Source organism: Rhinoderma darwinii, chromosome 12 (assembly GCF_050947455.1).
Source record: "Rhinoderma darwinii isolate aRhiDar2 chromosome 12, aRhiDar2.hap1, whole genome shotgun sequence".
Taxonomy (NCBI): Eukaryota; Metazoa; Chordata; class Amphibia; order Anura; family Rhinodermatidae; genus Rhinoderma; species Rhinoderma darwinii.
Window position 1 is genome coordinate 15548438 of NC_134698.1, and position 12291 is coordinate 15560728.

At 45.0% G+C, this 12291-nt stretch overlaps 1 protein-coding gene across 2 annotated transcripts in view; it reads left to right on the forward strand.

Moving 5' to 3' along the window:
- The window catches only part of PALS1 (protein associated with LIN7 1, MAGUK p55 family member), a 53215-nt gene extending 44810 nt beyond the window's left edge, over positions 1–8405 (forward strand). For both annotated transcript variants that reach the window (XM_075844932.1, XM_075844931.1), the window contains exons 12-14: positions 1976–2178; positions 4154–4264; positions 6707–8405. In XM_075844932.1, coding sequence (XP_075701047.1) covers positions 1976–2178; positions 4154–4264; positions 6707–6883 — 491 coding nt within the window. In that variant the 3' untranslated portion in view covers positions 6884–8405. The remainder of the gene's footprint in view (positions 1–1975; positions 2179–4153; positions 4265–6706) is intronic.
- The last annotated feature ends 3886 nt before the right edge of the window (positions 8406–12291 follow it).

The following is a 12291-nucleotide window of genomic DNA, read 5'->3' on the forward strand; positions in this document are numbered from 1 at the left end:
CAGATGCTGCAGATTTTCGGGTGGAATCTGCAAAACTCCATGTAGCGGGAAAATAATCAAAATATGCCGATTTTCAATTCTGCCACGTGCCCATTCTGTCGTGGAAGTGCAACCGACTTATTGCCAAAACGGGAAATCCGCTGTAAATCTGCCGCAATGTACACACAAAACGCATGTTGGTTTGTTTGTTTTTTGCCAGATCTGCACTTACCCTTAGGCTGCAATGCACACGACCGTTTCTACATTGCAGCCCGTAAACAACGGATCCGTTGGCCGTTTCTTTTGCGGTCAGTGTGTCCCCTGCATCGGTTCCGTATGTCCGTGGTTTTCATGTCGCCATAGACTATTGGGCAAAACCGAGGCAGGAACAGGATACAGACGGGAATAAGACCTGCTCTGAGTATTGTGGCCCCCACACAGTTCCATGGAAGACACGACAGTATTAATGTGGTTTTTTGCACGCCAAACAACGGCCCAAACTGCCCCCTATTGATTTCAATGGGAATCGGAGGTGTTTTTGTTTTTTTTTTCTTCCCGGGCGGCTTTTGGCCGCTCGTGTAAAAAAAAAGCGACACGCTCTTTGATCAAGTTGTTTCCGCCTCTGACCTCCGATAGAAATCGATGGGAGGCAGAAAAAAAAACCTGCGGCTCTCATTTTGAGCGTTTTTTGCCCTACCGCGGGCAAAATAGCTGCAAGGGAATCCTGAGGCAGATTTTTTTTTTTTCTGCCTGCAAAAAAACTGTGTGTGAACTAGGCTTTACTGTCTCCAGCAAGTGATCGAGTACTGCCCTTCCCCTGCGATCAGGGAGTGACCGGGGAAATGCATACTGAGCCTTATCTGTGTGTGTGGTGTTAAGGGCCTTTTACACCGGTCGGTGAAGCGAGCGCAGATCGAGACATCGTTGATCGGCGCTCGTTTGCTCCTGTCACACGGAGCTATGGATGGGGACGAGCAGTCGTTACTCCGATCGCTCGTCCCCATACGTTGTTACCATGTCGGCAGCGCGTTTCCATTTTTACAGGAAGATTCGCTTCCGACAACGATGATATTTGACTTTTTTAAAACGATACGAACAGCAGATGATCGGGCGTTTGCTCGTTCATCTGCCGATCGCTGCCCTGTTTACACAGGGCAATTATCGGGAACGAGCGTTATATGAACGCTTGTCTTCCCGATAATTGTCCAGTGTAAAACCCCCTTTACTGTCCTGTCTTATCTAGACCTTCAGCAATACAATAGAGCGGTCATTAAACCCCACACTCTCTGCTGACCTTGTCTCAGTCTACACAGCAAAGCTGACAAGTGAACTTCAGAATATTGTGTCTGCTCTAGTAAAGTGTATTATTTTTCAGACCTGTGCCTAAAAGGGCAAAAATATGCCTACATCTAGTAGCGTGAAGGTCACCGCAAAGGAGGTAGGCAATTGTGCTGGCATCGTTCTGTGCTGCTCTGATAGGAAGGGCCCTGCACTTATAAGTCAGGAGGACGGTCTCCGCCTGTAGGAGTGTACATGTATAGGATGCTGGGCTGTGACTATAACAGCACTCTTGTCCATGGGCTGTGTCTGGAATTGCAGCCCAGCCTTATTCGCTGGAATGAGCATCAGTTGCAATACCAGACACAGTCCACTGACCACAATGGCGCTGTTTCTACACCTGGACGAACCTCTTAATACCCCTTAATACATTGTTTTCAGTCTGCTTTGCCCGCCATGCTATTCTTCCAAGTAAAAAAATTAAAACCTTAATGTATCCGATAGAAGTTCGACATAAGAGGAGCGGAAGCCTTGACGCAATTGTAGCAGCGTTTGGTGATTTTTATTTTGTTTTTCAGCCATTCTTGTGCTAAACGATCAGGTGTTATATTTCAAGCCACAAATTAGAATTCTTTCTAATAAATAAAACCATTTACGGTATCTGTATAATTGGAGCCGTATTGACTGACATCTGTTTTTCATGTCTTTCTGTCTCTAGATACCACTCGGAGTAGACGAGATAATGAAGTGGCGGGCAGAGATTATCATTTTGTCTCCAGACAAATATTTGAAGCCGACATCGCTTCAGGCAAGTTCATCGAATACGGAGAGTTTGAGAAAAACCTCTACGGCACCAGTGTGGACTCCGTGCGACAAGTCATCAACTCTGGCAAGATTTGCCTTTTAAGTCTTCACACACAGGTAAGGGAGCAGCGCACGCAAAAAGGGTTTCTGGATTGGAAATCGATTTAAGGTCCTCTTAGACTGTCTCGTTGATCGGCGCTCGTCTGCTCCTGTCACAAGGAGCGGTGTATGGTGGCGAGTGGTCGTTGCACCGATCGCTCGTCCCCATACGTTATTATGTCGGCCGCACGTTTACACAGGGAGATGCGCTGCCGACGACGGTAATATTTTTCCTTTTTAAAACGATACGATCAGCGGATGATTGGGCGTTTGCTCGGTCATCTGCTGATCGCTGCCCTGTTTACAGGGCAATGATCGGCACTGATCGTTCTACATATTAACGATTGTCTGCCCGATAATTGTAAAAAAAAAAAAAAAAAGCCTTGGCACTGCGGTCACTTCATCCAGTATACAAAGACTTTTATGTTGATATTTCATATGCGGAGTTCACAGCTTCTTGAAAGAACTGCTGATACCACACACGTTTCTGGAGGGTCTCCGACATGGCGATTTTTATAGGGTAAAGCACTTGAAAATCGTTTTCAACTGCATAGCAAGCATACCACCACTGATACGCTTAAAGTATATGCACCTCAGTGTGTAAATTGTAATTTCTAGAAATAAATAGTGAGTGATTTGTGCAGTTTTAGTTTCCTTCACTTGCACACTTCATACATTATAGGGCGGAGTAGGAGGAGATTGAATCACTGCAGCCCTTTACTTTCTCCCTGCTCAGGTTATCTACAGGAATAAATTGGTAGAGAGAGAGAGACCCAGTTGAAATATATTATCCCAACGAGGAATTACAAGCTGCCTGTGTCTGTGGAGGGAACTAGTTAATAAAGTCCTGTGATCACAGCAGCATCAGCAGCACTGTGTGGTGGGCTTGGAGCGGCGCCGGTGTGGTGGGCTTGGAGCGGCGCCGGTGTGGTGGGCTTGGAGCGGCGCCGGTGTGGTGGGCTTGGAGCGGCGCCGGTGTGGTGGGCTTGGAGCGGCGCCGGTGTGGTGGGCTTGGAGCGGCGCCGGTGTGGTGGGCTTGGAGCGGCGCCGGTGTGGTGGGCTTGGAGCGGCGCCGGTGTGGTGGGCTGGGAGCGGCGCCGGTGTGGTGGGCTGGGAGCGGCGCCGGTGTGGTAGGGCATTACCCCGATATGGTAGAGTAGGAATGACACTAATATGGCAGTGAGTGACTAGTAACCTTCTAACTGACTCTGTTATTGGAGTCGCTCTCTTTCCATGGAATGTAATTATCTTTCTAGATTGTTTTCTTTCTGTGATGAATAGAAGTGGTTAAATGTAACCAAAACAGCAAAGTGCAGCACATGTATTAACACTGTATTGCAGCCCCCACTGACGTTTAGGGAGTGTCGCATATCGGGAATATATTCTTCTTTAGAGACCTCTCCTGCTTCCAGTACAACAGCTGGCACACAAGATTTATAGTGCGATCGCTGATGAAATAAACAGCCAACGTGGAGGGTGGAAAGGAATGAGTGGGAGATGCTGCCGGAGACTGAGGATGGGCCCTCGTGGGGGGGGGGGGGGTGGATACGTCTGCACTTTTAGTGGAATTTTTTATTGTCTTCGGCTGGTCATCATTGCCTGTGGACAAGAGTGGTGCAGTTTCTGGAAAGAAAAATGTGACTTTTCTCATTGCGTGTTTTTATTTTGGCTTGTCGGTCATAATAGTAAAAGCCACCGTACGTTTCTTGCCCTCGATTCAGATAAGAGGATAGAAGTTTGTCTGGAATACAATATTTCAACACAATTACAGTATTTCTCACTAAGTGTCATAGAATTTAATTAAGGTCACCCCTCCCCCTATAAAATAGCCGTCGGATTATATAGAGGCTCTTGCAACCCCCGATCATGGAACACGTATCCGGATCAATTCTCCTATAATTTGCTGTGAAGTATAAAGGCCTCTCCTATCTGTATGGGCCTGACACAAGGAACAAACATGTTGAGATTTCTTTCTTTTTTCCTCCCAATTCAGGCTCTTAAAACACTCCGCAATTCAGATTTAAAACCGTACATTATATTCATTGCTCCGCCTTCTCAGGAACGGTTGCGTGCGCTACTAGCAAAAGAAGGTAGAAATCCAAAGGTGAGTAGACCTCCGTGGCTTGTGTGTGTTTGACCGCATGCTGAACGAGCGGACAGACTAATTTCTTCATTGTATTTGTGTTTTACCAAGAAGTACTGTACACTATATGGACAAAAGTATTGGGACACCTACACAATACACCTACAGGAGCTCTTATGTCACCCCATTCTAGATCCATAGGTGTATGTATGTATGTATGTATATATATGTATGTATGTAGTTGGTCCCTCTGCAGTTAAAAATGTTCCGAATCTTCATCCAGAAAAACATTTGTGAGGTCAGAAACTGATGTTGGGGGAGGGGACCTGGCTCACAATTTCCGTTCTAGTTCATCTCAAAGGTGTTGGATGGGGTTGAGGTCAGGTCTCTGTCCGGCCAGTCACGTTCTTCCACACCCAACCAACCATGTCTTTATGGACCTTGTGTACTGGGGCGCAGTCATGATTGGACAGAAAAGGGTCAAACCCCAAATTGTTCTCACAAAGTTAGAAGCTGCAATTGTCCAAAATGTCTTATGCTGAAGCATTAAGATTGCCCTAGGCCGACCCCTGAAAAACAGCCCCATGATATTATCCCTCCTCCACCAAACATTACAGCTGGCACAATGCAGTCAGGCGGGTAACGTTCTCCTGGCATTCACCAAACCTAGACTCGTCCATGAGACTCCAGATAGAGAAGTGTGATCCATCACTCCACAGAACACGTTTCCTCTGCTCCAGAGTCCAGTGGCGGCGGCTTTACACCAATCCATCCGAGACTTGGCATTGTGCTTGGTGATGTAAGACTGGCATACAGCTGCTCGGCCCCCGTGCCATGAAGCTCCCGGGGCAGTTTTTGGGCAGATATTAATGCCATAAAGGGTTTTGATCTCTGCAATTATTGAGTCATTAGAGTGTTGGTGACTTTTATGCACTATGCGCCTCAGCACTCGGCTCTGTAACTTTACGTGGTCTGCACTTCGTGGCTGAGGTGCCTAAACGCTTCCACTTTACAATAATATCGCTCACAGTTGATGGTGGTATATGTAGGAGGGAAGAAATTTAATGAACTGACTTGTTACAGCGGTGGCGTCCAATTATAAGACCGCGCTGGAATTCCGTGATCTCTTTACAACGACCCGTTCTATCATAAATGTCTGTAAAGGCGACTGCATGGCGAGGGCTGGATTTATACACCTGCGGGAATGGGACTGAATGAAACACCTGAATTCAATGATTAAGAGGCGTGTCCCAAAACTTTTGTCCATAGTGTACATGTGAGTTCCTACCTGAAATCATGATGTCTGGAGCCTGTGCTGTTTCTTCTGACGTTCTGCGTAATCTATTGCAGGCAGCTTGATAATGTATTCATCCTCACAAGGGTACGGATTCTCATTGTGGAGATCCAGCGGAAGTTAGGCAGACTTTAAAGTAAAACTCCGGGCAAACTTTCAAAATTACGAAAATGGACGTACTGGGGTCCTATCAAGGCTGCTAATTGCTTTCGCTCTGGTCCCATATTGAATGTAAGGTGCTGTGTACACTATAGGTACTTGACATCTCAGAAAATAACAAAACATGCGTGTTAATGGAATGCGTTGAAGTTGCCAAAACTTTGCCCCCTTCTCTGACATCACTTCCTGTAGCTATTGACTGAAGCTGCACCTCAGACTTCTCACTCTGCAAATAAGGGCTTATTCAGACTAACGTTGATATCGTCCGTGTGACGGACCGTGAAAAAAATAGGACATGTCCTATTTTTGTCATTTTTTTCACGGATCTCTCAATAAATTCAAGTCTATTAGGGATCCGTGAAAACCAGCTCCGCCCGGGTGCAAATCGGCCGTGAAAAATAGACGTTTTTCCCGGCTGATTTGACACACATACGTCTGAATAGGGGCTAATACTGTTAATCTCCTTTCCCTTGCCGATAATCCTCTGCTTTTTGGTTCAAAGGCAGTGAAAATAGAGCCTGAGATCTGTTTGTATTACCAGTATTATGTGCAGAGCGCATTCAGGCGGTGGGGCAGAGCAGGAAGTCTTTGAGATGCAGCTTCAGCCAATAGCAGCAGAGCAGGAAGTGATGGCAGAGCATGTGACTTGGCCGAGCTGGCATGTTTAATTTACTAGGGATAGGGGAATAAGAGGAGTCTGCCAGCGACTTATCTCCCGTTAAAACAAATGCTCGGGCATGCTGATTTCCAACATACACTACCCCCCGACATCTGCCATCTTGGGAATCCGGATGCCCCTCCCCCCCCCCAAAAAAAAAACCACAAGTTTGTCGGGCAAGCCTGGACTTGGTAGTTTTGTCCGTGTATGGGCACCTTAATGTCATCTTAGATCAGATGCAGGTGAGAACTTCATCCCTGTAGACAGTGTACGCCCCCCTTGACATGTAAATTCTCATACATATCATTCATATCACTTGCATATACTTCATTTCTTTCTATTCCGCATGCAGCCTGAGGAGCTCCGAGACATCATTGAGAAAGCAAGAGAAATGGAGCAAAACAACGGCCATTACTTCGATACTGCCATCGTGAACACCGACCTAGACAAGGCCTTTCAGGAACTCCTTCGACTTATCAACAAACTGGACACGGAGCCTCAGTGGGTTCCGTCTTCCTGGTTGCGATGAATCGTAACTGACCCAGGACAATCACGGTTGGGTATAATAGACGTGCTGAATATTCAAGTGCTGAAGAACCAGTTTAGTTTCTGTTTTTGCAACGTACGTTTGAGTTAATCTAGAAGAAGGCCAGAAGACTTGGCCCAATGTAGAAGCAGCAATTCAGGTTTAGTCTAGAAACTGCATTACCCAGATCGGTCTGATACCTGTGGCGGGTGATCCACGAGGAGGTAATGCAGGACTATGAGCGATGATCGTGTGGAGAACCACCTCGTAGGCCGTAGACCTCCCAGGGAAGGAGCACATGTTTACAGACACCCAATCACCTTCTTCTAGGTTGGAGAGTGACGGCACAATTTTGGATTTCATCTTTTAATCACCAGATTGATAAAAACCAGGAATCTTTTTCCATTCTCACCATTGGGCAGCTGTTTTATTGTATACAACCCACAGGTGGCGCTTACGTACTGACGGTATCGCTGCACTCGTGTATAAAGAATGTCGGCGAGAATAATCACTGGGAATGTCTCCTATATATATATATAACTGGATGTACAGATAAGAGATTGTGTTTTAGCAATATACTTTAATATACCCCCTCCTACCACCACAAGTCGCACGGCGTCGATTCCGGCGCTATTTTTTAACGAAGAAGAAACGTTAGTTTTTAATGGTCTAGGACTTTACAACATTCCATTTTGTAGTCGCACTTGATGCCAGCAGTGATTCCTGTTTTACAAGTTGCAATGAATGTAAACGTATTATTTTTCTCTAAATAAACTTGGGCTACGGAGTTTCGCGGGTGACTGTGACGTATGAAATGCTTCATCCATGTAAGATCTTCACTGTTGTCCTGAGCCATGGGGACCCTCATGCAGATCCCCGATCATTACGCAGCTGAGATTAATAGGTACTTGAGACTTTCTAGTATACAGCCTGCTGTGATTTCAGGGACCATGCTGCATGGAGGTGTGGGGGACTGCATACATAGTCCATGGGTCCGATCTATTCTATGTTTGATACTACATATCCTCTAGGTAGACATTCGGTAAGAAAAATCTGGTCGCCTGCTGTATTACTATTAACGTAGTCACGAAGTATCCAGTGAATTTTGTTACTCCATTGTAATATCTTATTTGATGTGATCCTCATATTTTGGGGTTTTGTATTTTCTGGTATGGATTTGATCTCCGGATGTTTTCATGCATATGTTTTTAAATGGCCGACTGACCAGTAGAGAGATGTAATGCGTAGACATTGGTGGCATATCGCTCAGTCTCTATCTCAGCAGGGAGAGAGTAAAGGACTGCAGTAATAGAAATCTCCTTTCAAGGTACAGAAAGAACAGTGTGATTTATAAACTACAAGCAGATATATTTATATTGAAATGTCAAATTTAGAAAAACGTTTTGGTGTGTTGAGCCCCCCTCACTGACAGGTTTCTCCTGTGATCAACTATTCGTGCAGATCGCAATTGCGCGGAGCAAAATTTTTTAGATCTCTTCTCATTGGAGTGTATAGGTGTATAGGTGTGTGTGTGTGTGTGTGTGTGTGTGTGTGTGTGTGTGTGTGTGTGTGTGTGTGTGTGTCTTACATTAACTTCATTCGCATCTGCGTCGTGACTCCGTTCATGGGTTCCGTCTGAGCTTTCCGTTAGGCGAACCCATGAACGGAAATCATAGTTTTCCGTTTGCATCACCATTGATTTCAATGGTGACGGATCCGGTGCAAATGGTTTCCGTTTGTCACCGTCGTTTTGACCGAATCAATACCGTAGTTGACTGCGCTATGCATTCCTTCAAAACGACGGAACCCTTACACAACGGTGACAAACGGAAACCATTTGCACCGGATCCGTCACCATTGAAATCAATGGTGATGCAAACGGAAACCTATGATTTCCGTTCGGATTCCGTTCATGCAACAGAGCCACTCTGGGCTGTGCTTGGTATTGGCCAAGCGACTAAAGTTCAGCTGCAATACCACACACAGCCCATGGACAAGAGTGGCGCTGTTTCAAGGGGAAAAAAAAATTTTGCATCAATCAATCCATTTACTACCTGTGTCACTAATGTGTAATAATCTATAGACCATGCAGTCAGGTTTCTCAGGTGCTTTACACAAACACTGGAGATGATGAATAGATGGAAGTCTTTGGACTGTATTATGAATTGTTCAGTATTCGACTAAACTGATTAGTCATTGTGTGTATGATTATATATATATATATATATATATATATATATATGATCTCTCTCATCTGTAGGCTTCTAATGTCAGGCAGATTTGCCTCCTTGCCTATACTGTATATGTTTGCGCTACTATAGGATATGGTAATGTTATTATGATACCCGTATACTGCTAGATTTAGGTAGGCACAACTCAGATTATAATGAAGAATATGTGTACACATGTATAAGGTGATTCAGTTTATTTTTTTGATCATGAAGATGAAATGTGTATGCCCCATAGTGAACATTTATTTAATTGCCCCTATTGTGTTTTTCGGATTATTTGTTTGTACAGCCTCCTCCATTCAGATTCATTCAAAACTAGTGCCCTGTGCAAGTGACAAACTCCAGAGCTGCACTCGCTATTCTGAAGGCTTCAGAGCTGAATCTTCGTATTACTCGCTCGGAGCAATAGCTGCACAGAGTTTTGCATTTGAAGTTTAGTCTTTACACCTGGTACTATACAATGATCTGATGTAGAAAAAACAAACTCCCGGGAGCTCAGCTAAGCCGTTAGGTAGATCTGGGGTTCAGATTCTGCATCTCCAATCCCCGTCAATTCACAGTACAGTACAACACACAGAATTGTGATTGCAGCTCCAGACTACAAGGCCGGCTTTCCACATAGTGTAAACGCTGCAGAATTATTTACGGAATTTCCGGAGCATTTACAGTAGCAGCAAAGAGGATAAGATTTGGGCTAGGCTCACACAGTGCAGATTTGCGGCAGATTTTGCATGCGGGTTTTTAGCCAAAACCAGAATTGGATCCAGGAGAGTAGAACTATAAGGCCTTAGGTTATGTATTTCTTCCTGGCTTTGGCTAAAAAAAAAAAAAAAACGCATAAAAAATCTGCACTGTGGGAACACAGCCTAAGAAAATCTAATCCCCACGCGCAAACGTTAATAAATGGACCTGTGGTACGGAATTTAATTCCACAGCATGTCAATTTATGCTGCGTTTTTGTTGATTTTTTCTTTGCGGGTTTTCCCCATTTGAATTTAATGGGGATGCAAATCCCGCAACAGCAAGCCAAGTGTTGCGACTTTTGCGGCATATTGGCTGCGATTACGCCGCAAAAATCGCAACTGCAGAAAACAAAAAAAAATCATACTTACCCAGAACTCCCTACTTCCCACAGTCCGGCCTCCTTTGTTGACTTTTCAGCCTATGTGACCGCTGCAGCCAATCACAGGTTGCAGCGTCACATGGCCTGCAACGTACTAGTGGGAGGCCGGATTACGCACGGAAAAGAGGGAGGGGGTAAGTGATGAGCGCTTTCTTCCGTAGCGGAAATTCTGTTAAAACTGCATCACAATGTGGTGTGATTTTTCTTCGACCGGAATGTGCTGCAGGTTCCAGGTCGGACACGCTGCGTATCTGACCCGTGGGGACCCGGCCGAACGCAGGCTGTAACTCAGGATTAGTATAACAGAAGTAATACACTGGGGCACATTTACTAAGGCCCCCTTCGTATCACATTTGTGCCCAACACTTATGTCGGGAAAGCGCTCGACATACATGATAAACGTGTTTATAGGGCTCCGTTTGCCCGATGGAGACCAGGAGAGCGTCCCGAGAGTACTTGGAGCAATTGTGGGACATATACTGTGAGCAGTTCATTGGGATTGAACCCGTGAAGACTAACGTTGAGTGCGGACATACAGGAATGGTTATATGTTCCGGAAGTGAGGAGGAAAGTGTTATTGAGATGGCGGCTGATGACGTGTTGTATGGAGATGATGGCGTTTATTAATCTGTGATTTGAGGCCATTTAATGACAAACTTTTATTACGAGTTGGTCATTACTAGAGATCATAGCTGTAAAAATTTGCAATTAGAACGCACATCATTACTACACCAAATAAAGTGCAGTATTTGTTGTGGTTGTAAATTTTGGTCAATTTTCCACTTTTATTACCGATTCCCCATTGGAAAAAAAAAAAGAAAAAAGGCCCAAAAAAATCCATCCATCCATCGTCAGATGTTTGTCGAACGTTTCGTTACCCTTTAGGGTATGTTCACACGATGAGAGGCGCTTACGGCTGAAATGACAGACTGTTTTCAGGAGAAAACAGCTGCCTCGTTTCAGACGTAAATGCTCCTCCTCGTATTATGCGAGGCGTCTGTGACGCGTGTAACTCTTGAGCTGTGCTTCATTGACTTCAATGAAGAACGGCTGAAATTACGCTGCAAAGAAGTGCCCTGCATATAATGTATATAAGTGTCCTGCACTTCTTTTGACGAGGCAGTCATTTTACGCGTCGTGGTTTGACAGCTGTCAAACGACGACGCGTAAATGACAGGTCGTCTGCACAGTACGTCGGCAAAGCCATTCAAATGAATGGGCAGATGTTTGCCGACGTATTGCAGCCCTATTTTCAGACGTAAAACGAGGCATAATACGCCTCATTTACGTCTGAAAATAGGTCGTGTGAACCCAGCCTAAACTTCTCTAAACCCGAGATGTATGTATAGAGCGAGATGTTAAAAAACAAACAAACAAGGTTTTACAAAAACGATACTTTTTCTTTTTTCTTTGGCTATGTTCACACGGAGTATTTTGGGGGAGGAATATCTGCCTCAAAGCTCCAAACGGAATTTTGAGGCAGATATTCCTCCCCCAAAATACTCCGTGTGAATAGCAATGATCGCGCCGTTTTTCGCCCGCGGCCATTGAGCGCCGCGGGCAGAAAACACGCTTTCTCCTGCCTCCCATTGAAGTCAATGGGAGGTCGGAGGCGGAAGCGCCCGAAGAGCGGGCATGTCGCTTCTTTTTCCCGCGAGGCAGTTTCTGCCGAGTTTTGCGACGCGGTTTCCGCGTCAAAAAACTCGGCAAAAGACCCCGTGTGAACATAGCCTTTAACTGGTTGGCACGAGATTGTATTAAATTGGTATTGTGACAAATTGTATAATTGAATGCAATTCAAGAAAAAGTTACAGGTGGTCACATCTGTATACCTAGATGCAGTTTCTGCTTGGTGATCTTTATGGAACATCCCCTTTGGGAAACTACATTATAGGACCCTCCCCCCCCCCCCCCCGAGAGGTATTACTGAAACTGATTACACTTGTGACCCTTTATATATATAATTTTAAAAAAATGTAACCTATTTATTTCAGCTATTGTTGGGACAGGGAAAACACTGGATAATAAATAATTTGTACTTACACTGGATATTAGTA